The 26,432-nt window shown below is 60.9% G+C and overlaps 1 protein-coding gene across 9 annotated transcripts in view; it reads left to right on the forward strand.

Annotated features, from left to right (window-relative positions):
• Positions 1-1,510: 1,510 nt before the first annotated feature.
• BEGAIN (brain enriched guanylate kinase associated) overlaps positions 1,511-26,432 on the forward strand; it is a gene marked incomplete at both ends in the record, with an annotated part of 43,279 nt that continues 18,357 nt past the window's right edge. For 5 of the 9 annotated variants that reach the window (XM_082843046.1, XM_082843048.1, XM_082843049.1 and 2 more), the window contains 2 exons: positions 17,274-17,297; positions 18,292-18,320. In XM_082843046.1, coding sequence (XP_082699172.1) covers positions 17,274-17,297; positions 18,292-18,320 — 53 coding nt within the window. Of the gene's footprint in view, positions 1,553-16,989; positions 17,050-17,273; positions 17,298-18,291; positions 18,321-26,432 lie in introns of those variants that run through there. The other 4 variants (XM_082843045.1, XM_082843047.1, XM_082843050.1 and 1 more) reach the window with 2 other exon arrangements.

Consider the following 26,432-nt stretch of genomic DNA (forward strand, 5'->3'; position numbering starts at 1 on the left):
GTTTTTCTCACTTCCCTTGCTTTCAATGCCTTTTCACAGCACTGTCCTATGCCTGAATGTCGCAACCTACTCCCCTAATTAAATGAGTGAATAGGAACTGCAAAGTACACAACACATGAAATATAAGCTGGACGGTGGTGATGGCTGCACAACAAGGTGAACGTACTTAAGGCCACTGAACCGTGCGCTGCAAAATGGTTAAGACGGTACATTCTGTGTATATGTTTTACCATATGATGAAAAAAAGTCAAAAAATATATTCATTGGTAGCATGTGCTTGGGAATTATATAAACACGTGTGAACGATGGGCCCGTAGGTCCTGAGGGAGGACACGAGTCAAGTGCCTGTGCATTGTGACCTCTCTTCGCACCGGCCAGGATCCTTCCTGGCCCCCTTGTGTTTTTTTCCAGGGTTCGAGTACTGGCTGCTGCTGGGCTGGGTGGGCTGGCAGACTTGTCCAGCTGCCCCCAGGGAGTTCTGATGCCCTCAGAACTGAGGCTGCTTCTTGAGGAGGCCTCAGCCTGGCTTGGACCAGCAAGGTCACCTTGCCCAATGCCTCAGGGAGGAAGAGCTGAGGTTCACCTTGCACCCTTCCTCAGGGCTAGGAAAGGGCCAGCCTTGGGCTCCGCTGGGGGCAGGGATAGGGGTGCTCCAGCTAGAGGTTCCCGGAGCAACACTGACCCATCCAGAGGCCACCTCCCCTTCCTGATTGCTGGCGGGGTGGGGGAAGGGAGTGCCCCTCCCCCATCACTTGGCTACCTTGGCACACATGTGCCGGGTCAGGCAGAGAGGGAAAGTGGGGCAGACATCTGCAGTGCTGGAGTGGGCCACGGAGTGGGAAGTGGGGCAGAGCAAGGGACAGGGGGAAGTCAGCGGGTCGCGCCCTTCGCCCTGAATTTTCTAAATCTGGGAAGCGTGAGCTCCAGGAGGCGGAGGAGTATCCCCAGGGCCTAGAGCAGGGCTGGTATACAGGAGGTGTTCAATAAGTGTTGAGGGATGGATTGAGTGAATGTGTGAATGGGTTAGACAGGTGAGTACTGAGGGTTCCCGCCTTCAAGGGCTCATTCACTCCCTCAAAGCTCGGCCTGTGCATTCATTCCTCATTCATTCGTTCCTCCCGCACGCTCCGCACTCATTCATTCACGCGCTCTGCCATTCATGCTCACGCAGGTTCATTCATTCCCTGCCCCGCCGCCATTCCCTCCCCGGTTCCCGTGCGCACGTGGCGCCCCGCGCCCCCAGTCCGGCCCCGCGGCCCCCGAGTGCGCCCCACCAGGGCGCTGCGGGGGGAGCCGCTGAATCAGCCGCGGCTGCGCGGGGCCGGGGCTGGCGAGGAGCCGGGCTGGGGGCGGGGGGCGGGCGCTCCCTGCGGGAAGCCGGGCGGGGTGGGGGAGCCCCGGCCGCGCCGGCTCCGGGCGCGCTCGGCCTCGGCGGGGAGGGCGCGGGCCGGGGGCGGCGGCAGCGGCGGGACCCGAGCGCGGCGGCGAGCGGCGTGGCTGCCCCGGGGCCATGTGGACGGGTGGCCGGCGGCCGGGCCGGCTCCGCCGGGCGGTGAGTACCTGCGAGCCGGGAGGGCAGGGCGCGGGCACGGGCGCGGAGGCGGGGCGGGCACCACCCACGCGGCAGGGCGGTCTCCGCGCGGCGCCGGAGGCGGCCCGCGTGCCCCCTCCCGCTAGGGGGGCGACGGTCCAGCGTCGTCTCCCCCGCCCGTGGCGCTCCCTCCGGTGCCGGTGCGCCGGGGCCCCAACAGGAACGCTTGCCCGGCCGCGGGGAGCACTCGCGGGGCGCGCTCGCGGGGCGGGGCGGGGCGGGGACTCGGCCTCAGCGCGCTGCCCTGCCCCCCACGCGGCCGGCCTCAGCACCTGGGCCCGAGTTGCCGGGTCTTCGCCCCCCAACACGTGCGTCCCTGCGGCGAAAGGGAGGGTGGGACGGGGGAGGGGGCAGGGCGGGGCCTAGGGATCTGGGACCCTCCGCTGTGCCCGGCGGGTGGCCGCGGTGCAGGCAGGCCCCCTCCTGCCCGGGGTCAGGGCTCGGTGAGGCCGACCGCCTGGGAGAGGTCGAGGAGCCGGAAGGAGGCTGGACCAGGGGCTGGTTCACTGAGCGTTTGCAGCGCGTGGGCTTGCGCCGGCCCCAGACCCCCTCGGTGGTCTCATTCGGCACCTGCCGGGCAGGTGTTCCCCTTCTCCTCAGTAAGAAGCGAAGCCGCTGAGGCTCAGGGAGGGGAGGGCTCGCCCAGGGCCGCTCCACTGGAGCTTCCTCCCTCCCTGAACCCCAGCCCTGTTGGATGGGAATTGCTGCCCTAGCGTTTCCGCTTCCTGCCTGGTTTAGAGGTGTTTCCTTCCTTGTCTGGGCCCCACCCCATCCCCAGTGTGGTTCCTTTGGGGCAGGAACAGCGTGGGCGACATCCTGGAGCCTCCTGGACCAGCAGGATGGGAGCAGAGTAGGCACCCAGGAGTGAGCGGGGGTGGCAGAATGAGCTGTGCCTACAAAGGAGGAGCCCTGGATGGCCAAGGTCAGCCACAGACCTGGGCTGTGCAGACCGAAAGCTGACCAGGGGTCAAGGCCTTGGGGCCCCAGGCCAGCAGGACAGGGTCTCCATGGGCCTGGCTCCTATGGAGGCCCCAGTGCCCTAGATCTTTGGGGCCGGGGACAGGTCCTTGCCCTTCACTGGGCCCCAGTTCCCCTGCCCGCTGCCTGCAGCAGAGCCCTCTGCACTCCCAGGGCCAGGGAGGACTGTGGAAGAAAGCCCCTTCTACACTGTGGTGTGCCGTCCCAGCCATGCCGGGCGCGGCCCTGCCGGCTGGGGCAGGTGGCCCATGGAGGCGGCTCCGCTGGCATCTGTGACGCACAGGGCGGGAAGGCAGCAGCCTGGGCCCTGGCAGCGTCCCCGAAAACCCTTAATTTCCCCAAGTCTCACTATAATCAGGCCGGCACAGAAAAGCAGGCACAGTGGCAGATGCGGCTTCTTCCCGGCTGCTGAGCGCTGGCGCCGGGCGAGGGGAGGCTGCGCTGCTGCAGAGGGACCCTCCCGAGCTATTGTCGCATATTTATAGATTCCTGCGCTCCGAGTTCCTCTTATCCTCAGAACCTGGAGCTGTTCGCACCTGGGATGCTGAGTGGGCAGGGCTAGGGGTGCCTAGAGCCTCAGTGGTGTGGGTCTGGCTTTCCATGCGCCGGGCGTGGGGAGTGGGTCGTTTCCGGGTCAGGGAGCGGAAGTGAGTCAGAGCAGTCTGGAAGGTGATCGATACCCCATCCTCTCTCAAAGACCCTTGGGTACAGGGTCTGGCCCCAGGTAGCTGCCACTTATTGAGCACCTACTACGTGCCAGGCCCGGTATAAACATCTTCACGCATCGTCTCCCCGGCAACACTGAAGTAGCACCCCTACTCCTGTAGGCACTTAAGGATGGTTAAGAATGAATGAATGAGAGGGGAGGAGGGCAGTCCGTGGATCCAGGGCTTGGTTGGAGATAGTTCACAATTTCCCAAATCCCAGGAGGCTCGTGAAGCCCAGGAGTGAGTAGGAGTTGAACAGGGGAGGGGTGGAGGAGCCTGAGAAGCACAGCCTGAGTCAAGGCCTGGGGGTGAGAGGGGGGCGTGCGAGGATCAGAGGAGGGTCAGTCCAGCTGGAGTGTGGAGGTCAAGGGCATGGCCATGGGTCGGGGTGTGTGTGTGTCTCCTCCCCCATAGCAGGTAAAGATCTCTGGAGACGAATCCAAGGGTGGCCCCAGGCTCACTGTGTTGGCCTAGAATCCCCCCCAGGGTCCCCTCCTGGTTCCCCCTCCTGCCGCAGAGCAGGTCACTAGCCTGGAGGAGAGGCCTGGGTAGGAGTCTGGAGTCGCGGGTTCCAGTTCCTCCTCTGCTGTGTGACCTTGAGCAAGGCCCTGCCCCCTCTGGGGCTCACTGTCTGAGGCACAACACCTCTCTCGGTCAGAGGAGTGGCTTCCGTGGCCCGGGAGCAGGCCCTCGATGGTAGCTGGTGGCGGGAAGAGCTGACCAGAGCTGTCTCTGTTGGTTCAACATTACAGGAATGAATGTCTGAGTGAGCAAATAAATGAAGGGATTCTCCATCCCCCTAGCGCACTCTCCCCAGGTACCCCTCTGCCCCTTTCATTGGGACCACTTAGGTGACTCTGACACAGACCTCACCTTTCAAGATCTCAGTCTACCGCCAGGAGACATGGACCTTGACTAGTGTGGCAGGTGTTAGGAGAGTGACGGGGGCCTTCACTGTCCCCCCGCCCCCAGCCAGGAAGGGGACGCAGCAGTGGCTCCAGCCCCCAAAGGCCATGCGCCTGGAGGCTGCCACTGCAGCAACACGTGGATGCTGGGTTGGATGGATGGGGACTTGAATAATGTCAATAAGGGGATGGATGTAAGAACGGATGGGTGAATGGATGGATACAGGAAGAGTGGATGGAGAAGTGCTTGAGGGTGATCAGTGCACAAGTAGACACACGTCAGTGGCTGTATGCAGCCGTGGATGGACAGATGGATGTGTGGATACAAGATACAAATGACAAGGATGGATACATGGGTGAATGGGAGGTGGATGGCGGGTACAGGCACGGAAGGATGCCCTGAGGCGTGAATGGGTACATGCTAGCGGATGAATGGTTACGGGGATGGATGGGTGGAGCCTCTTTTCATGTAACCCCCCGTCCCTCCCGTTCCGTGATCCCATAGCAGAGAGGCTGCAGAGCTGGGGAGAGGGCAGGGGGCCATGAGGCCTCTCCAGTTATGCTGGAAGACGTGCTCAGGGAACGATGAAGCCGCAGTATAGCCTTCTGTAAAGACAGGTGACCAGCGGGGACTCCTGCATGGAGCTCCTTGTCCCGGGAGACTTTCTGGAAGGTCTGGATGGCTCAAGTGCACCCCCCTTCTGAGGAACAAAGGCTGGGGCCAAATTCAGAGTGCAGGAATGACGGCACAGAGCATGAATGCTGGGCCTGTGGCCGCCCTCGAGGGTTCTGAGGCCAGCACAGAAATAGCCAGAAGCAGAGGCAGGGTGATGAAAGTGTGAGATCCTCAGACCCGGAAAGTCCTCATCTATGAAAGAGGGGGATGGTAATAGGAACTTCTGCGCTGGCTTGAGGGAGGCTTGGAAGGTGACTGCGCTCTGTGGGTGTTGGCTACAGTCCCTGGCCTGTGGCAGGCCATGGCTGTTTACCATTCAGCCCCCGAAGCCCGTGTCCTCCTCCATGAAATAGGGTAGCACGGCCCAGTTTGGGGGGTTGCCGTGAGAATAAGTGAGGTGATGTTTGGAGCTCTTAGCGAATGCTCAGCCTGCCCTCCCCACCCCCCAGCCCCCGCTGCAGGGTCCCACCAGTGCCCTGTGGCCGGGTTTTCCTGTTCCAGCCCCAGGAGGCAACCAGGAGCTGGGTCCCTCCTCCCTCGGAGCTCACAGACACCAGCTTCCCATCCTTGGGAGCAGGGTGGGTCTGGGTGGTAGAGGAGGGACTGAGGGGGTCCAGGAGTGAAACAGGGCATGAGTGCCTGACCTCTGGGGGGTCCCATCCTGGGTCTGCGCCTCCAAGCCACGTGACCTCAGACAAGCCGCTTGGCCCCCGTGAGAGGCTGCTCCTTTAAGCATAAGACAGTTCACGGCTGTCCCCCCTCACAGGACTGGGTGAGGATCTGGGCGATGGTGTGGAGCTTGGCACACAGTAGGGCTCAGGAAGCGGGGCTGGAGCAGATGAGTCAAGAGGCAGGGGAGCCGGAAGCCCTTTCAGGAGAGGCAGCCCGGGCTGCTAAGAGGTGAGCCCGCCCAGGCTGCGAGCCGTGGCAGCCGACAGCATCCTCCGGGGCCTCGGGCCCAGGCGGCGGACAGCCAGGGGGTTGTTATGACAACAGGAACTTGTCTGATACAGCCAGCAACTCTGGGAGAGGCTCAGAGGACCGGCTGGCCAGGGCCCCCAGCACATTCCTGTGACCGCACATAGTAGGGGAATGGCCAACTTAGAGCCCTGGGCTGATGGGTTCTGAGGTCCCACGAGATGCCAGGCTCTGTGCTGAAGACACCCAGCGCGCTCTCTGCACTCTCACTACATCACTGCCCGGGGCGGGGTACTGCTGTGTCCCCACGTGGCAATGAGGAGGGGACGTGACTTGCCCAGGAGCAGTTGGGGTGTTGGAGGTAGATTTGACCTTGGATCTGCCGGCCTTCAAGTTCAGTTCCCACTAGTAATGGAGCAGGGCTGGATGACTGCTGCTGGCGAGGGGGGTGTCCATGCGTAAAGGGGTGGCCTTCCAGGGCCTGCAGCAGTGGCTGGGAGCACTGTGGCCTTCCAAAGAGCCTGAGACCCCTGACTCCCCGCGTTCTCCTGCCCAGTGCCCAGCCCAGAGGAGGCCCACACCAGGCTGGGAATGCTTGTGAAGAGAGAGTCGGACCTGGGGTGCCTTCACTTACTCATTCATTCGAGAACTACTTGTTGAGCGCCCCCTATGTGCCTGGCCCTGTGCGGGGAGCTGGGGTAGAGTAGAGCTTACATTCTAGGGGGATACAGATAATAAACAAATAATTGCAATGTCGATTACAGGTAGGGTTCATGTTAAGAAGAGCAGGGGTTATAAGAGACTGCTGCAGGGGTACCTGATCTGATCTGGGGCTACAGTCCTGATCAGATCAGGTGTGAACGGGTACATGCTAGCATCACGTACTTTCAGGGCCCCAGTTCAATAGCCTGGGGACAGGCTATTGAACTGGGGCCAGGAAGGGGACAGGCTATTGAACTGGGGCCCTGAAAGTTAGCTGGGAGTTAGATGATGAGAGGGAACAGCAAGTGCAAAGGCCCTGAGGCCAGAGAGAGCTTGGCACATCCAGGAACTAGACGGAAGTTCCTGGAGTGGTCTGTGGGGGAGGGTAGAAAAGACACTGGGGCCTTGCCGGGCGTATGAATGTGTGATGTTGTCTGGTTATCTGGTCTGTGATTTTAAAAGTTCACACTGGCTCGTTTGTGGGGTGGACCAAGCTGGGGTCAGGGACCCCAGGGAGGGGTGATTATAGGTGTTCGGATGAAACATGGTGGCACCTGGGACCAGCAAGGTGATGCTGAGGATGGAGGGAGGTGGCCAGGCGTGAGAAAGGCTGAATAGTCAGGGCCTGACGGCTAGGGGTACAGTGGGGGAAAGGGGGAGAGGGAGAGGGAGAGGGCAGGTCCAGGCAGCTTCCACCCCTGTCTTGGGCAGGTGAGCTCATGAAGCTTTTCAGACATTTAGTCACAGGTGCTGTGAGGCATCCAGAGAGGTGTCCAGCCGAGCTCAGAAAAGAAGGGTCCCCAGCACTTGATGTGAGGCACCTCGGCACTGCCAGATGGGCAGAGGCCCCAGGTACACAGCCGTGAGCGGGCAGTGCCAAAGAGCGCCTAGGCCATCCTCCAAGCAGCACCAGAAGCCAGGGCTGGGGATCATGGCCAAGAGCCTGGGGCTGCCACGCCCTAGCGAGCCTTCCTTTGACTCACGCAGCTGCATCCCAGGAGTTCTGCGTGGACCCCTGGCTTCCTGAGATGCCAGGGATCTGTGTGTCTCCCTTCACGCAAAGGAGCAAGGGCTCTGGCCCTTCTCTGGGGTATTCTTCCCCACCCCACTCCCCATCTAACTGCACCCTGGGCCCCCATGTGCCAAAGGCTCTTGCCTCATAGCGCTGTCAACCATGGTTCCTAACCTTATCCCCTGTGTATCAGTGAGGAATTGCACACAGCTGCTAGTAACAGGGACTGGAAATAACCATGGCTTAAATAAGACAGGGGGTTATTTCTGTCAAGTTAAGGCAGTGCCAGAGGCAGGTGGTCCAGGGCTAGTGTGATGACTCAGTGGTCATCAGGAACCCAGGTTCTTTTTTGTCTTTCTGTTCCTCCAGCCTTTATATATGGCTTCTGCCTCAAGTTTGCCTCGCAGTGCGAAACAGCTGCAGTAGCTCCAACCATCACTTCCATGTTCTAGATAAGAAGCAGGAGGGTTTGGGAGTGGGAGCAAAGAGGGCACAGCCAGGCTTTCTGATCCCTTTTAAGGAGCAGCCACACCCAGTAATTTCTGTTTATATCTCATTGGCTACCCCCGGCTGCAGAGGAGCCTGGGAAATGCAGTCTTTTAGTTGGGTATCTTGCCTCCCAGAATAAAAGGAGGGTTCTTCACTAAGGAAGAGTGGGAGGACAGTGGGCAGCCAGCAGTCTCCACCACACCCTCCCATTCTGCCAGATGGTTGCGGTTCTAATTTCCCCTCCTTCAGGCCCCAGATTCACCCATGTCCTTGCACCCAACCCCACACCTGGCAGAGATGAGGAGACGTGGGGAGTGCAGGGTGTGAGGCCCAGCCCAGGGCTTCCCCCCCCGCCCCCCGGCACACAGCAGGTGGTCATTCAGTGCAGGCTGCCTCCTCAGGCAGATGAAGAGCCCAGGACATGACCTTCCCTTCTCTAGCACTTTCTAAGCCCTGGAGTCCAGCTCCTATTTACTGAGAATCAATTTAGGGGGCGGGAGGCCCCCTGCCACGTGCTCTCTGGATCGATGGGGGCGGGCGTTCAGCTGATCACTCTGGCCAGTGAGGGACGGGTGGCCCTGCCACCGCCCCCCACAGAGGGCAAAGGGGTCCCAGCCACGTGGGAGGAGAGAAGTGGGTGTCAGTGAGGTACTTGGAGAGGCTTGGCCTTGGACTGCCCAGGGAGGATGCTCTCAGGGGCCGGCTTCCAGGCACGGGGCTCTGACCCCGGCAGCCGCAGACAGGATGGCCACGGCTCCCTTGTGGAGCCTAGGGCCGAAGCCCCCAGGAAGGAGGTCTGCAGAGAGGACCTTCAAAGCTGCAGACTGAGCCCCAGCTCAGGTCAGAACCCCAAGGGCCCACCATCTCACCCCAGCTGGCTGAAACAGCCTGGCCAGGAGGAGACAAAGGCATCACCTGGCCTGCTGTCCATCCCGGAGCCCCTGGGCACTGGCAGCAGGGCTGCCACTGGCCCTCTCGCCCGGCTGAGCCGCCGACAGGAGGCCAGGCTGCCCTTCTCCAGATTCCTGGATGAGGTCGCCGTGCGGGTTCTGGACCCCGGGACCCTGGAGGCCTTCCGGGGCCCCAGAGGCCGCAGCCCGGAGCCCTCCCCAGGCGAGCAAGACCCAGGCCTGGCCCGGGAGCCCCTCGCAGGATCTGCAGCCCCAGAGAAGACCCTGGCCCTGAGCCCCCAGCTGTCCTCGGAGGTGGCCCCGGAGGCTGCAAGCAGAGGGGGGCCGGGCCGGGCCACGGAGACTCGCGTGGGCGGCGGCAAGCATGGAGGCCCAGCTGCTTCCCCCCAGAGGCCTCCAAGCCCGGTGAGTCTCAGCCCCCGCCCATCCCCCAGGGGGCAGCTGGACAGAGGTCTGCTGGGGCCCCTCCCCTTCTCCTTGATGGGCCATTTCCTCACAAGTTCTGGCTGACCCCCTCCGAGTTCCCTCATCACCCCCCTTTCATAATCACTGTCACGGGAAAGACCTTAAGCACCCGAAGAATGCAGCTCTAGGATGAAATTCCTGGCTTTGGGGCAGGCAGGCTATTTCTGGAGTACGCACGAGTAAACAACGATAACAATAATATCACACCCCCAGTGGCAGAGACCTTGGTGTTTCACCGCGGGATTTTATATGATGATTCTTTTGAAGTTTTGAACCTCAGACACGTCCACGTGAGGTCGGATGTCACAGTCCTGTCAGGCAGACGGGTGGGTCCACGTCCTTCCTAGCTGCCCATTTTATGGAGTTGGAAAACTGAGGCTCTGAGTTGCCCCGGGGCCCCCTGGGGAGTCTGGGCTTGGACTGAGGTCTTCGAATCTAAGTAGCACATCATCACCCCCTCCACACACACACACTTCATCCTCAGACAGACGGGAAGAAGGATTCGGTGAGACCTGCTCGGCCGTCCTGGGGGATCGGTCGTGCAGGGTGTCAGGATGACGGCACCCCACCTCGCCGCTAGCCTTCGTCTCCCAAACCACCTGTGTCCCCAGGGACCAGGGCGGGTCCTTATGGGCTGCTGAGGGCCTTGTCCTGGCCACAGGCTCGAGGTGGGGCTGCAGGGCCAGGTGGTGGAGGTCTCGTCCCGGCCCCTCCCGGAATGGCCGCCCTGCACGGAGGGGTTCTTTTAAAAATAAAATCCTGGGCGGTAGCAGAGAGCTGATGCTTGCCGAGTGCTTACCAGAGTTGTTCTAACTCTCCATCCCTGTGCACCCCCAGCGGGTCGGTGTCATCCTTGTGCTGCGGAACTACTGCGCACTGGGAGGCGACAGGCGAGGGGAGGTCACGGGAGGAGCCGGGGCTGGACACAGGCCGTCTCACCTCCCCCTCTGCACCTACGCTTCTCCGTGTCACTTGCCTCCAATGACCTGACCTGCCTTTCTCCAGGGAGAGCCAGGGAGCAGCGTGGCTGGAGGGGAGCGCTGGGTATTTGAAGACCACCAGCCCTTCCTCTGGGGTCTGCTGGGCCAAGTGCAGCCGGGGAGTTCTCAGCTCAGGGGGACCCAGCTCAAGGACCTGGGCAGGTTGCCCACCCACTCGGGGCCTCGGTTTCCCCGGCCGTGGAAAAGCGGTCATGGTCACGAGTTTTCTTTCGCCTTGTCACGGGGAAAGCATCCAGCAGGCACCCAGTAAGGATCGCGTCCCCGGCCTCCTCCACGCGGGCCTGGCCATCCGGGACCTCCCCACCCTCCGCTCTAGGCTCTGCACACCATGCAGACCTCACTCCAGGGACCACTGGGTCCGGGGGAGCCCCGTGATGCTCAGGCCTCTGGAAGATTCTGTCTGAAGGCAGCACAGGGCCTCGGGGACCTGTCGGGGTCCTGCAGCAGGTGCTGGGGGGCAGGGCTCTGTCCTGGGTCCCGGCCAGAATGTCCTTCCCAAGGAGCTGGTGTTGGCTCCTTGAAGCGGGAGGTGGGCCTCAGCCCCCAGCCCAGCCCAGCCCAGCCCAGCGTCATATGTGGTCAGCTCCAGCCTCGCGTCGAATACTCCAAACAGGCCAGTGAGAGAGATACTAGGATCTGGCCCATTTCTCAGACCAGGAACTGAGGCTCAGCGAGCAGGGCCCGGCAGGGTCCTGGCTGGGCTGTGCCCCGGCTCAGGGAACCCGGACAAGCCGCATCCCCCAGTGTCTTCGTGTGTGTGGCCAGTGGAGGTGCCTGGCGCACGACAGGAATCCCGTCCCTGGGACGATGGTGGCCGTGAAGGTGATGACGACGGCCCCTCTACCTAGCCTGGACAGGCTTGTGTCCTCGGAACAGTTCCCAGGGTGAAGGTGGGGCTCCGGGAAGGTAGGGAGACCCCGGGCTTCCAGGCAGCAGTCTGAAAGCCCTTTCCGGAGGACAGTGCCTGGAGCCGCGCCGTCAGCCCCTTCAGGGAGGAAGTGGCAGAGCAGGCAAGGGTGGGGGAAGGCCTCTGCCCCGCCTGGCGGCACGGTCGTGGGGGACTCTGGTCCGCCCCTTCACTGTCCAGCAAACAAGAAGCCACTGTGGAAGGTCTCCGGGACCTGCAGCCGTCACTGTCACAGACCTGGTACCAGGCTCACTCGTACTACAGTGTGAGTGACTCAAGCCAGGCGTTTCCTGAGAGCAAAACGGGCAGAAGAGAGCAGAAGGCACAGGCCGGGGTCAAGGGAGGAGAGGCGGGCTGGCGGCTCTGAAGTGGCCTTAGTGATGTTGTGACAAGACCCCAGGCGCCAGGCCTGGGACTCCCCAGGGCTGCGTTCGGATCCGGCCTGAGGGGCTTTCCCACGTGAGACCTTAGGAGCGAGCCCCCTCCGCCCTCTGGGCCTCAGGCTCCCCGTCTGTAGGGCCGGCGTAAGGTGTGATAGCGCCTCTCCCCGGTGGGGGACCCCCAAGGTGCTTCTGGAGGGGGCAGCTGCTTCCCTGCTCCCCAACTGTTGCCATGTGGGAATGTGGGCCGGAGTTGCCAGATCTTCCAAAATTTCAGTAGAAGCCAAAAATACGGATTTTAAAATGTAAACTCTCCCAATTTTTAAATGTTGGCTCAAACGTTTAAAAAAAAAAAATTAAAACCCTCTCGCAGGCCAAATACAACATGCCGGCGGGCCCGATTTAGCTCAGCGGGCCAGTTTGCTGCCGCGGGCCTAGGCCGTCTGTACCGGCGCACGGCTGGGAAGCCGAGGCCCTGCCCAGGCCACGCAGAGAAGCTTGGGGCCCGGCCGGGGGGATGGGACGGGGCACCTCTCAGCCCGCAGCGAGGTACTCCAGAATCCCCAGGGGAAGGACATTCTTGGCCCCATCTGGGGACAGCCCCAAGCCAAGGTACAGGTTCAAGGCCCCAACTTGCTGAGTGACCTTGGGCCAGCGCTCGCCCCTTTCCCGTCCACCTGTGCTCGCTTTGGTATTCTGACTAAGGTAGCGGGATGACCCACTGGGTGCCCAGTGCAGCGAGCCCTGCGGGGGATGCTGAGGGACCCGAGGCTGGCTTCTCACCCATGACACTCCCCTCCTACCTCCCCGCCTGCCCCTCCTCGGTGCCCTGGGCTGGCCCCGCCCCCTCTCTGAACCCTCGCCTGGCAGAGCCCCTCCTCTTCCCCATCTACGCTCACTCCCTTGGCGACCTCATCCAGTTTCCGAGCCTAATTGCTGTCTCCATGCTGGCCACTCCCAGATTCACATCTCCTGGACCCTCCTCTGAACTCCAAACCCAAGTCCCCACCCTCTTGTCCGTATCCCCACTGGGATGTCTGGACCCGAATCCCGAGAGCTTCTCCCCAGCCCCCTTCAAGCTGCTCAGGCCAAAACCCATGGCCTCATCTTTGGCGATTCTCCCTTCCACCCCCTTCTCTAGTCTGTCAGGGCATCTGAGTGCCTCTCCCGCCTCCACCCTGGTCCCCACTGGATTTGTATAGGTGCCTGCAGCTGGACTCCTCGGGCCCTGCCCTCACCCCTCAGTGCGTCCTCCGCACAGCAGCCCGAGGGGCCCCCAACTCAACCTCTGCTCGCCACTGGTGACCGGACGCTTCCTGAACTCAGGGCAGGACGGGCACTGCACGGATGTCCCGGCTAATCTGCCTCCCCGCTGTGGGAATCTCAGCACCGTGAGAGCAGAGAAGGTCCTCTAGTTTAGTCTGTTCACTGCTGAGTCCCCTAGAACAGGGCACATGTTTGTTGAATGAATGCAAGAAGGCAAGGAGTGATGTAAACCTCTGAGAAGAGGGTCCACCCTGAGTGATGATGTCTGAAGTCTGGCTCGGGAGTGGCTGCAGCCCTTCACCAGCCCTATCCCCAAGACAGGCCCATACGCATGCGTGGCCACCGTGTCACTCACAACGTCCTTTGAAGATTTTCCATCCTCCCTAGATGAGGGATTGAGCTCGGAGAGGTTGAGGGTTTTGCCCGAGTTCACGTAGCTGCATAGGAAGCCCAAGTCTCCGTCAGTGGGAGGTGGGTGGCCGCTGCCTGGGCCACATCTGGGATTTGGTCCCCCCCCATCTCTGCCCTCTGTACTCTTCGGCTCGTTTCCTCCCCTTGAGAAGAGGGTGAGGGAACAGGGTCAGGAAGAAACCAAGGAAGCTGGAGCTCAGAGTAGATCTAAGGAGGGCCCAGGGGACCCATCACAGGCCCTGAGGGAGGGCAGGGACTCGCCCAGGGTCACAGGGTGAGTCGGAGGCAGAGGGGAGGCCTCAGCACCCAGCAGACCCCTCCCTGACCTGGACCCGCTTTCCTTCTCGCGACAGTTTCCAGGCATCACAAGATTTGGGTGGGAAAGGGCAGCAACACACCCGGGCCAGATGGTCCCGTAGAGGGTTCACACATCTGCTCGTGGGGGCCAGTGTGGGACGGACCCCCATCAGCAGAGGGGTTCCCTGGGCAGGGCTCTGTGCAGGTGTGTGTGTGCTGGGTACCAAGCGGGCTCAGGTGCCTCCAACGTGGGGGTGGGCTTGGGGGAGGGTATGGGACGACGGGTGAGTGACAGGGACCGTGAGAGCAGACCAGAGGCTGCTCGAGGTGGAGAGCAGATGCCACTGGCTGGGGATTAAGAGCGATCGCATTCATTCAGGCGTCACCAACTGCTCATCAGAGGCCGCTGCAACAGGCCCTAGTGATGGAGACACCGTGGCTGAAGCAGAGGGGCCCTGCTCTCGGGGGTGTCTCTTGTAGTGCAGGTGCAGGGGCGGGGGCAGGCAAACGGACACGGAGGATGCGTCCAAAGGGACAGGGCATGCTGAGAAATCATTTGGTGGGAGAGAGGAGCTACTTTAGGTGGGTAGTCAGAGAAGGAAAGATCCAGGCAGAGGGAAGGAAGTGCAAAGGCCCTGAGGCAGGAGTGAGCTGGGTGAGCTTGGGACCAGCAAAGTGGCCAGTGTGGCCAATGTGTGCCAAGTGAAGGGCAGGTGGTGGGGGTGTGGTCAGAGGGTTAGGCCGGGCCCAGTCAGTATTTACCGACCCCTCGTTGAGGCTTGACTTGTGACGCAGAGTCGCCTCCCTCCATTGCCCTTGGGAGCACCTACTGTGTGCATCAGTCACGTGCCCAGGTGCCACCGGGAGGATGGCAGCTCGGGAAGCTGGCCCCAGCCCTCCACGCTTCTGCACCCAACCTGCAGGGGTTTGCCTCTTGGAGCCTCTGTTTTTGCATCTGTAAAATGGGGGTTGTAAGACCCGCCTCGCAAGTCACGATGGGGATTAAACAGGATTGATTTCCTTAACAGGGCCAAAGGCTGCGCTGGCTGTACAGCAGGCAACTAAGGGTGGAGGGGCCTGTCTCTGGCCCTCGGGAAGCTCAGAGTCTCTCAGGGAATAGGGAAAGGAGGGAGGTGGTGGGGCTGTGGTGGTCGGCAGGGAGCTCAGAATATGGCTCGGGGTGAAGGAGGGCGAGCATTCGGGGTGGCAGGGGCCAGCACCAGCAAAGGCATGGAGGAAGACGTAGCAGGTGGGCTGAGGCGGGGATGCATGGTGTGGTCCGGTTTAGCCAACAAGTGGGGCTTGTGTGAGGCTTGTGTGAAGTAAAGATGGCCACTGGGCTGGACCACCTAGAAGAGACAAGAGGAGAGTCTAGGACAGACAGTGACAATGTCACAGGTGTGTCGCAGGAATAGGCGTGGGGCTGTGAGTATGGGGTGAACCAGAGGGACAGCGCCCAGGGCAGGGATGAACTCTCCCTCTGAGGGCACCCAGAGTGCCAGCCTGTGTTCCTACCTGTATCAGGAGAGCACTGGGACCCCACTTGCCTGTGGTCCCTGGAGGGGCCAGATGGGACCTTGAGGGTATTTCCTGCCCCATCATTTCACACTGGGGACCTTAGACATCTCAAGGTCCCTCATAGTCATGGTCTCCACCAGCCCCGGCCCCCCTCCCATAATGGAGGCACCACCTCTGGTCTGAGACCCTCGCAGACCCATTCTCCTCCACCCAGCCCAACAGGCAGCCTCAGCTAACCTCAGGCGACTCAGGGCAAGCCACTTCGTGCTCCGGCCCAGGTCTCCTCATCCAAAAGAGGGGCATGTCAGGAATATCCCCAGATCTTGTGATTATGATTTGCAGAGTCAAGACTCAAACGTGGTTCTCTGGCCCCAATACCAAGACCATTGCCAAAGGCATAGCCCCTCCGCACAGGGCCAGCCACACACAGCTGTGACTGCTCTTCGCACATACACCCAGAGCTTCACGCACAGCTCCCACCCCCTGGGTGAGGTGCTGGGCTAGCCCCGGGACACAGCTGGGCAAGACACAGGCCCTGCCCCAGGGCGTACAGAACTGGTGTGGAGGCCAAACCCAACTACTCCGCTGGGCCTCCATCATGGAGGGCTGACTGGAGGAAGTGGCCTTTAAGGGTGAGGGCGGTGGTGACCACACAGGCACTGGGTCTGGGGAGACTGCGTGGTAGGATCAGAGCCAGGCTTCAGGGTCTGGATTAGCAGAGTGAAGGCAGGGGCTGCTGAGGTGCTGGGGCTGGACCCCCCCTCCCATTCCCTGTCAGCCTTTTGCCCCTCCCACCCCCCTCCCTCCCTCCCACCCCACCCCCTGCCACCAGGGCGACTCAGCAGCCTCTCCTAGAGTCCCTTCTTGGGGAAGAAATTCCCAGACAGGCCTTTTAGAAGAGCTGAAACATTCAATATAAATAATAAATGTGAGATTTTTATAATTAAATTTTAATACATTCTTATTAATTTTAGACAAACTCCCTGGCAGGTCATTCACTGTGAGTGACTGAGGCAACTGGAGACATCTGAGGGGTGTCCCCAGGCTTTGGGTGGGAAAGGTCTCTGAGGAATGGGGTCCAGGCCCGGCTGGGCTCTGTCTCTGAGCTTCGCTCTCCTTATGCGTAAAATGCGAGTGACTGCTTCCCTGAGGAAGAGCCGGACAGTGCGGTGAACGCAGGGCTGCTGGGCGGTGGTGTCCTTATTATCTCTGCCGTTCTGCTGTGAGTGGACACTCCCGGGAGGCGAGCCGCGGTTTCATTTCTCAACCATTAGCCCCTGAGGGCAGGGCTCGCCTCATTTGCTGCCGCCTCCGAACCGCAAGAACCAAGCCCAGAGCTAATGAATGAGCGAGACACCGTGGGTGGATGATGGAACACTTGGACTTTGGGGCTTGGGGCTGACCCTCGCAACGCGGGGCTCCTCCCACCCTGCGTTGGCGGGGTGGAGGCCGGGCCTGCTGGGTGCTGGGGGTGCCCTGGTGAAGGGACAGGGCTCCTGCCTGCAACTCACAGCCAGAAGGGAAGAGGCAGGAAAGACACGCCAGAGAGGTGTAGGATTCAAGCATGCATTATCCGTGTTTATTGAGCGCCTGCTGTATGCTGGGATCTAGTGTGCTGAGCGCGGTGATGGGAACCTGGGAAAGGTGGGCCTGGGTACATAGGGGGCGTCGGGGAGATGCTGGCCAATCGGCCAGCTCTTTGTCTTGGGGGAGGAGGGTATATAGAGGGGTCTGGGCTCGTGGTCTCCGACAACTTTTAGAGCGTCGGGGATTGTGTCTGGCCGCCAGTCCAGACGCCTCGGGGATCCTTTCCTCTGGAATTCCTTCCCGTACCCCAGCCCCTCCGCAGCCCGCGATGCAGAAGGGCAGCAGAGCGCCTTGTCTTGCTCCCCCTGCCCCCAAGTCCAGCTCGCAGGTGAGGAAACTGAGGCCAGGGGAGCCTCGGGAGGGCCTGACCAGCACCCGGGGAATTGGTGGCCGAGCCTGGCGGAGGGCCCCCGGTCGGGCCTTCCAGCTCGGCGCTGGCTGCCGGGCTGCGCCCTCGCCCGGCGGGGCGGTGGGGAGGCGGCGTGGGGCCCCGACCGGAGCGGAGCGCGCTCCCGGCGGACGCGGCGGCGGCTCCTGGCGCGAGGGGCCGGGATGGGCAGCCATCAGTCTTCCCAGGTGTGTCGCGTGGTCCCTGGGCTCAGCCCCCCGTCCCCCTTTAATGCCGGCCATGGTACGGAAGGACGGGGAAAAGCCCCCGGGAGCGGCCTCTCCCGGGCGATGGAGAGCCCTCCCCGCGCCCCCCGCTTCGCGCAGGAAGTGCGATCCCGCCCGGGCCGCTAGCGGTCCGGGTTGTTCGCCGGCGCCCGCAGGGTTAACGGCAGCCGGTGGGCCCCCCGTCCGGCCCTCGGAGGGGCTTCCCGGCTGCGCCGGGCTGGGCGGGGAGGGTCTCCAAGCCGCGCGCGGGCGGGTCTGCGCAAGCCCGGCAGGGAGCCCCGCTGGCGAACAGGGCGCGCAAGGGTTAATCCCTTGGGCCCGGAGGGGCGAGCCAGGCCCGGACCCCAGGAGCTGAGGGCAGCAGGGTCCCTGATTGAGGAGTCTGAGGTCCCGACTGCTAGCACCCTCGGATCGTGTGCGTGTCAGGTTCTGCACTTCCATATGGCCCCCAATTGCCCGATTTGAACATTCTCCCACTCGGAGATTCTGCAATTCAGGGCTTGGCTTCCTCCGGGAGGGAGCGCGGGGCTGGAAGGGTTAACGGGCGGGGTGGGGCGGGGGGGGGGGTGCAGCGGGGACCGCGGCCGCCGGAGAGTTAACGCAACCAGTCCGGGTACCCTCTTTTTCAGGCAGGCGAGACTGGGATCGCCCCGGTCAGCGCGGTCCCGAGTCCCCGGGCCAGCCCCTTCCTCTCCCCGGGGGGCGTAACTCGGTGCGCGGCGGCCCGGGCGGGCTCACCTGTTACTCGGCCGAGGCCCCGCGCACCCACTGAGTCCCAGGGACTGCGGCCAGTGAGTGTGGGCTGGGGGCGCGCGGGCCGGACTTTCCAACAACCGAGCCGCGCGGGGGTGACCCGCCGCCGCGCCCGCCTGTGCCCGCGGTGCCCAGCTCCGCCCGGCGCGGCCGCGGAGCGCACGCCTCCTGCCTGCTGACCCTCTCGTTTGGTTTCTCGCAGGCCTCTGCCGCAGACATGGAGAAACTCAGGTGAGTGGAGCGTCTTCCGTGCCGCGGCTCCCGGGACCGGGGTCGGGGATGGGGGCGCTAGGGGGGGCGACGGGAGAGGGCTTTGCCCGAGCGCATCTACGGCCCGCGGCCGCCCGGCGGGGCTGGCCCGGGCCGGTATGCGTGTGTGTGGTGCGTGTGTGTGTGCGCGCGCGCGCTCGGCTAGACCGCGGGGAGCGCCGCGCGGGGGGTCCCCGGCCGGGCCGGGGCCGATGCGGCTGCGGGTGGGAGTGCGCCACCCAGGGCCGGGTCGGCGCGCGCGCGGGTTTACGCGGTACCCCGGGCCTGCCCTGGACTCTGGATTGTCCCCCGGGACCCTGCTCCTGCCGTTACGCATCAGTCCCCCGCGCCGGCCGGTCTCCCATCCCCCAGCTGACAGTTGCCTGTTCTGAGTTTTTAAGTTTCCACCTTGTGGGGGGCAGGGGCGGGGGATGGGGTCCTCCCGGCGGGCCAGGCAGTCGCGTCTTGGAGCCATTTTAGGGGAATCCCGAGAGGGCGTCTGGGGAGAGTCTCCCTCGTCCTCCCTCCAGGTGCTAAACTTTGAGCCTTAAGAACTCCACTGGGCGCCCTTCTCGGCTGGCCCGGGATCAGTCGATTTGAATATTCACAACTTCCCTTGGGCACCCTGACCCCCACTTTGGGATCACCCCTCCTGTGTCTTCCTTCCGGAAGCTGAACCGAGGCCCAGCTCTGGCTGCTGGGTTTCAGGAAGATCCGCGGGGCCTGGAGGGTCTCTTGGCCTCCTCCTCCCCCCTCTTCCCCCTCCCAAGGCCAGGATCAGCATCCCTGGGGAGGCAGCTCGGTAGCGGGTGCACCCATTCCCCAGGGGGCAGGGACCCAGCAGAGCCCAGCTTGTTCCAGGGCAGGTCCCACGGGCTAGGGGAGAAGGCCCTGGGGCCTTCCCAAGTGACCCTCATGTGCTGTGGATGAGTCACTCGGGAATGCCCAGGGGGACCCTGGGGACAGGTGGGCCCACACGGAGGCCCCAGACTGGACATGAGAGCAGGGCCTTCTTCTGGCCGCTGAGCTGGAGTGCAGCCCTCCCTTGTGGGTCCCACAGGACCAGAACCCATCTGTCTTGGGCTGGGAGGAGGAGTCCAGTCTCTTAGGTCGTAGGAGCTCAGACACAAAACCAAACGTCCATCAGCCAGGCCCACCTTATCATGGTCAAGGTCCAGGTGGGGCTGATGAGGCCCAGACAGCGGCAGCTCTGCCTCTGGCCACATAGATGAGCTCAGGCCTCTGACCTCATGCCAGGACCCTCCTCTATACCCCCATCGGCTATCATCTCACCAGTACCCCTACTGGATGGGGCTGTCTGTGGAGGAGGCATCACTACGTAGCTGGGACTTGAAAAGAAGGTAGCATTCATGGGGCACCTTGAGGCCAGCCTGGTGGGGGGCCCCTCTCTGGTTCTCTTTCCCTCTCTCTCCATGCCCAGCCTGGAGCTTGTGAGCAGTAGGGACAGAGACATGGCCCAGCCTGGCTGGAACACAGGTGGACAAGTGAGCTGGGTGGGCAGATCCACTGTCCCAGCTGCTGAGGGCACGAGCATCTCTTTGTTGGGTGGGCTGAGGGCTTCCCTGAGCGGAATCCTGAAGGTTGGTCGCAGTGGCCAGGGCCCAGGCTTCTTGGCTTCACTGAGGCATCGGAAGCAGAGCTCAGGAGCTGGTGGGATTGGGGGTCCCGTGTGGCCAGGACACAGCATAGCCTCCCAGAATTGGGGAGCATCCTGCTCTCCTCTCCCTCTCACCCTATTAGTAGTTTCAGAGCGACCTCGAGGGCCTTTCCAGACTATTTCTTCCCGGCCAGTACTGGGGCTGCCCCTGTAGGGTTCTACCCTGCATTTAGTGTCGGGGGTCCAGGACCAAGAGGCCCCAAGGGATGTAGGGGAAGCTGGTCAGCATGGCCTCCCATGGTGTAGGTCACAGGGTCTTCTGGCAAGGTCCTGACCCTCTCTGGGGCTCAGTTTCCTCATCTGTAAAGTGGGTATCCTGAGCACCCCCACCTTGCAGGGCTGTTGGGAGGACGACCTGAGACACTGGGGTCTGACGGGCCTCACCTGGGACCTGGCCCACAGCAGGTAGAGGTTCACTGTGGGGCATCCGACCTGCACAACTCTGGGTTCTCAGGCGGGAGAAGATTCATCTGTGGTCCAAGTGAAGGGGTCTTGGCTGTCCAGCAGGATGGCTCTGTGCCGGGGTCCTTCCTCCTGTCCTGGGGCCCGCATCGCAGGCTGGGCCTAGGAATCTGAACTGAGCTCCGAGAGGGCAGGCCCTTTGCCCCGTCCAACACTTGTCACACAACACACACACACACCCGCAGTGCCCGAACCACAAGGACTGTGTCCTGTGACCCTCAGTGGCTCCCTTTGTGAGCAGGTACCCAGCTGGGGCTCCCTCTTCCCGAGCCTCTCTCCTCACCACCCACCCCACGGGGCAGCCCCACTTTTGAGTCCCGAACTAGCTGTCACCTTCATGCCTCTCTGCCTTTCAGGCCTCCCATGCTGTTGTCTCTGCTCAGAATGCCCTTCCACCCACCTTCTCGTCCACATGACAGACTAGTTATCCTCCTTGTCACTTTTCTCTGAGGCTTTTGTGACTCTCCTATCCCTCACCCCCAGATGGGCTCATTCCCCCTGTGTGTACCAGGTCCTGCGCTCGTGCTGAGACAGGTCAGCCCTCCAGAACAGGGACCCAGGCCCAAAACACAGGCCCCCGGGGATCCCAGGTTGGAGACACTAGCCTGGGGAATCAGAGAGGGCTTCCTGGAAGCAGGGACACTTGAGCCAAGGCTTAACGAATGAATAGGAGTTTGCAAGGAGGACAGATAGGACGAGCCTTCCTAGAGGTGCAGAGTCCTGGGGGCCTGAGGAAACAAGGCTGTGTTCAGGGAGACCGGTGAGGGGTGGGGAGTGGAGGTCGGTGGGGTGTCCTCTGTCCTCTCCGCCCCATAAGGAAGCCCCTGCGAGCAGAGCATGGGGTCCATTTCTCCAGCCCCAGATCTGGCCGCCTCTGCTCTGGCCTGATGCATGCCCTCTGCCCCTCGCTCACCCAGCTCTCCTGCCTCTGACTGCTTGAAAAACTCTTCCTGTGACACTCAAATATTTGCAGATATTAGCGAGTCCCGGCTGGCTGTCAGCACGCGGAGCCGCTGCACCGCTAATCCCAAGTTAATCCCCTCCTCTGCCTTGTCTGCCCCGGCTCCGCCTGTTTTAACAACCGCCGTGGCCGCTTTGCTGCATGCCTTTTGGCAAGCCATTTCCTCTGTGGGAGCCTCAGTTCTCTCCTCTGTCATAGAGCAAAGTGGGTCAGTCGCCTCACATGGCACCTGGGACACAGAAGGTGCCTAGGAAACCCAGAGCTATTCCTGTTCCAAGTCCATCCCTCCCCCCACAATATAATTGTTCAAAGTTGTGAGCTGTGATAGGCATCTAGAAAAAGTAATAAACATCTGTGCTGTTTAGAGGTTAACTTTAGGACGACCGCCACCCAGGTCAACACGTTGAATGCTGCCAAGCTCCCAGGGATCAGCCCCCATCGAGACCCTTCCCCAGTCACACTCCCCCCCCCCCCCCGGAAGTCTTCAGGATCCTGGCTTTTGTGATAAAGTGGTTGCTTATTTTCTTCCCCATTTGGCCGTCTGAGAGCATCCCTAACAGAGATCGTTTTGTTTTGCCCGGTCTGGAACTTCACATACATGGTGTCTATTAGCCTGTGCTTTCAGGTTGGCTTTTTTTTTTTTTCCACTAAAGCATCATGTTTTCGAGAGGTGTCCTTAGAGTGCGTGGAGCTGCCCATTGCTGGCTGTCTTGGGGAACGGCATTTGTGAGTGAAGTTATACCTCTTTCTTCACTGATGGCCATCCGGACGGGCGGCTTCCAGCCTGGACCATTGTTGAATGAAACTGCTGTGACTGTGCCTGTCCAGGTGCTGGGGAGCTCGTGCAGCCTTCCTGGGGTACCTCGGGGCGGCACTGCTGGGGCACAGGGCACGCCCACCGCCAGCTTTAGGAGATGAGGCCACGCCCTCCCCGCGGCGCTGGGACTTCCTGTGTCTCCGCAGCCTCCCCTCACTGGGCTCCCTCAGGCCACAGGCGGGGCGCTGCTCCTCCGGTAGCTGTAGCGTTAATTGCACGGCCCTGGATTACTGCCCGTTTGGGCTTCCTCGTTTGTGACTTCCGTGTGTTTTCCATCGCTTGTCCTATTGATTTGGAGCTCTTCAGAGAGCCCTTGTCAGCCACACGTGTGGCAAATGCACCTCCCGCTGGTTTGCTCGCTTCTCCGGCTTTCAATGGTCCTCTGATGAACAGAAGTTCTTAATTTTAATTCCGTTGAATTTCTCTTGAATCTTTCAGGCTTTCACTTTCTGATGAAAGCTTTTTGTGTCTTGTTTAAGAAACCCTTCTGACGTCATGAAGCTATTGAAAGTGATTTTCGCGTATGGTTTTGAGGTCAGGCTCCTCTTGGTCGTCGTTCTTTGTGGGTTTTTGTTGCTGCTGTTGTTTGGTTGGTTGGTTTGGTTTTGGTTTTTCGTTTTGTGTGTATGTGTTTGATTTTTGGGGTTTTGTGGGTTTTGACTTTGGGTTTTTTTTTTAATTGGTTTTGGGGATTTTTTTGTTTTTGGGGTTAAAAAATTTTTTTCGGTTTTTTGGCTTTTTTTGTTTTCTGGTTTTCTGGGTTTTCTGTTTTTAAATTTTTTTGGCTTTTGGAGTTTTTTTGTGTTTTGGGTTTTGTGTTTTTTAATTTTTTCGTTGTTCTGTTTGGGTTTTTTTGTTGTGTTTTTTTGGGTTTGTGTTTTGTGGGGTTTTGTGGGAGTTTGGGTTTTTTTTGTTTTTTGGCTTTTTTTTGTTTGGGGGGTTGTTTTGTGTTTTTGTTGTGTTTTTAATTTTTTCGTTTTTTGTTTTTTAAATATTTTTGGTTTTCCTTGTTTTGGGTTTTTTTTTTTTTTAGGCTCCTGCCCCAGGGCCTTTGCAGGTGCCTTTCCTTCTGCGTGGAATGTTCATCCCCAGATATCCACGTGACTCCCTGCCTCCCCTCCTTTCACATCTTTCTCAAATGTCATCCCTGGTCAGGGTGGTGCTCCTGACCACTCATTCCATGTACAATTATAGCCCCTCCCCCAGCCTCCTCCTCCTCCCTGCCTTGATTTTCCGTCTCCCTCATCCCCACCTGACTCTCAGTTTGTCTTATTTATTTATCTTATTTACATCCGTCTCCCCGCCAAGAACAGCAACTGACTGCTGACCCCCAGCACTTAGAGCTGTCACGTAGTAGATGCTCAATAAATGCTCTGGAATGAGACCAAAGTGTGGTGCACAGTGAGGAAGGAGGATGGGGAACAGCGATTCCCCACGCTTCATGATGCCCGAGAGGGGGGCCTCCACTCTGCCCCCCAGGAAGGGGAGTGTTGGGGACACTTTTGCCCCCCACCCCCTCAGGGAGTAGTGGTTTTTAAAAAAAATCACCCCGTGAGAGGCCCTCAGAGGTGTGAGAGCCTCCACCGGAGGGATCTGGCCTCAGCAGCATGTAGGGGAGCCTTCCTGAGAGGGAGGTGCTTGGACGGAGATAAGGAGGAGTGGGGGGAGGGCATTCCCGGCAGGGGGTCCGACGTGGGCAAAGGCCCGCGGGCAGGGGGGATGCTCTTCCTCACCTGGCAGCTGAGCTCTGCCGTTCTCGGGCTCTCGGCCTCCCGCCCCTGCCAGCCAGGAGGGATCACAGAGCCGAAGGGGTTTGGGGAAACAGAGGCCAGAGGCGGAAAGGGGCTTGTCTAGGTCTCCGGGGTCAGGACAGCCACAGCCTCCCAGAGCAGCTGGACACTGCCCAGTGGGAGGAGGCCTCTCTGTGTCTGGGCCAAAATTTGCAGCCCACTCGCCGCTTCCCTCCTGAGGGCCACACCCGCACCCTTCCCGAAGCCCAGAGTGAGGATGCACCTCCGAGGCCTCCGGGCCCCCACTGACCCTGCAGAAAACCCAAAGCTCTTGTGTGGCACCCAGCGCCCCTCTGTGTGGCCACCTGAGCCCTGGACCCAGCTGCTCCTCCCAGCTCTGCCTCACTTCTAAACATGATTCTAGCAGAGGAAGTCTTATGTGCTAATTCTTACTAAGCTGTGAATGACTGCCTCACTTTGATTTCTCCCTTTGGGAGTCAGTGCATTATAAAGGGACCATCCACATGGACTGTTCTTTCTTACCTTCTTCTGCCCTGCCCTTCAAAGTCTCCTGTCCTCACAGCCCATCTGAGTCCCACTCCTCTGCAAAGGCTCCCTGATGAAGTACGTGGTTAAGAAGGTGGACTTACCTGGATTTGAATCCCAGACCTGCCACTTACTGGCTGTGTGGACCTGGGCAAGTTTCTGAACCTCTCTGATTCTCAGTTTCTGCATCTCTAAAATGCAGATCATAATAATAGCACCTAACTTGGAAGGTTGTTTTGCGAATGAACTCGTGAACGTGGAGCTGGGCACGTGGCTGGCACTGTGTGGGCCGCTTCACCCTGTTAGCCTCCTGCCCGCCTCTCACATGGTCTCATTGTCCCCAGACCCTGTTTCCCCAACCACTGGGCAGATGGCATTATTCCCATCGTGAAGGAGAGGACCACCTGGCGAGGGGGGGTGTTGGGCTGTGACCTGCAGACCTAGACTGTGTTAGGACTGCGAGAGCATTTCAGGGTCGGGGGCAGCGGGCCGGCTCTGCTGTGCCCCCAGACTGCATCTTTCCCAGAGAGGGCACATCACCAGTCCTGGTGGTGGCTGAGTATTTCAGAGCAAGGACGTGCCGTGTACCTGTTTCTCAGCGTTCTGCCTCACCCCCATTGACCACGGGCAGAAAGCCAGCCCTGACTGTTTGAGATCTCTGGCCCCCTCCTGCACGCTCTCACCCTACCTTCATGACAGCCTGAGAGCTGCCACATTGCCTGCATCCCTCGACAGGCCCACCGAGGCTCTGGAGGCGTTGCCCATCAGGGCGCCGGTGTCGGGGACAAGGCCTGGGTGTCTTTCTTGAGCGATGGAGCTGCTGCTACCTGACATGGGGAGGATGGAGCTGGGGCAGGCGGGGATGCACGAGATGTCTGTGGGATGGGTGCTCGGGAGCAGGTATCCTGGGATCCTCAGCCCTCGTGGCAGACAGCATGGGGGGGTGCCCTGCCAGGGCAGGGGGTTGCGCCTCTGTGTCCTGTGTCCTGGCCAGAGGGGCTGCCATGGGGAGGGTTCTATCCTGGCTCCCATGCTCACTAGCTGGGTGCCCTTGAGAAAGGCCCTGGCCCTCCAGGCCACAATTCTTTCATCTGTACAATGGGTAGCTTCCCCACTCCCTGCCAGGCCTCGGGTGAGGATTCAGTGAGGGGACTGTCAAGGGCGTGCAGTAGGTCTCACTGGGTGATTGAGTGATTGAATGGGGGTGATCTCGGGGGAAGCTTCCGGAGGAGGTGATGGTCACAGGTGTCCTTTGGGCTTTGGTTACTGATGGGGAAACTGAGGCCCAGAAAAGCAGCCTCCTTCCTCGGCCCCAGTGCCTTGCAACCACCAGCTGCTGCTAAAATCTATGATCATAACGCCAGTGTTCTTTTCTTCCAGACTCAGTTTGGCCCCCAGGACTGTCTCCTGTGGGTATGGAGAGGTGCGGGGTAGGTGGGGCGGTGAGGGCAGAGGGACCAGGGACCAAGGGCATCCCGGAGGGGCCCAGGGGCACGTAGAGAGTGCCGGGATGGGGCAGGCCACCCTATGCCCCGCGCTACAGGGTCATCAACAAGCCTCCCACAGCCCTGATTACCTTTACGATCCCCAGAATTCTGGAAGGCGGGCCCCACCGCCGGTCCAGTTAATGCGTGCCCGTGTCTGTGGTGGGGTGGTCACATGAGTGAAGCCAGCGTGGGCTCCATGGTGGGCAGAACCTGATCATCAGAGTGTTGCACGGCAGCCTCTTCTCACCTGGGCTCCAGGGCAGCGTGGCGGGCGCCGGGAGCTTCATCTGGGAGCCTCACCCGCGGTAGCACCACACCACCCACCTGTCCTCCCAGCGGACGCCCCCTGAACACGGATTCTGGGCAGAGAGCAGGTGTGGCCTTGGGGCAGGGGAGGGGTCCAGGGCCAGCGT

Source organism: Leucopleurus acutus (genome assembly GCF_964270905.1).
Source record: "Leucopleurus acutus genome assembly, chromosome: 1".
Lineage (NCBI taxonomy): Eukaryota > Metazoa > Chordata > Mammalia > Artiodactyla > Delphinidae > Leucopleurus > Leucopleurus acutus.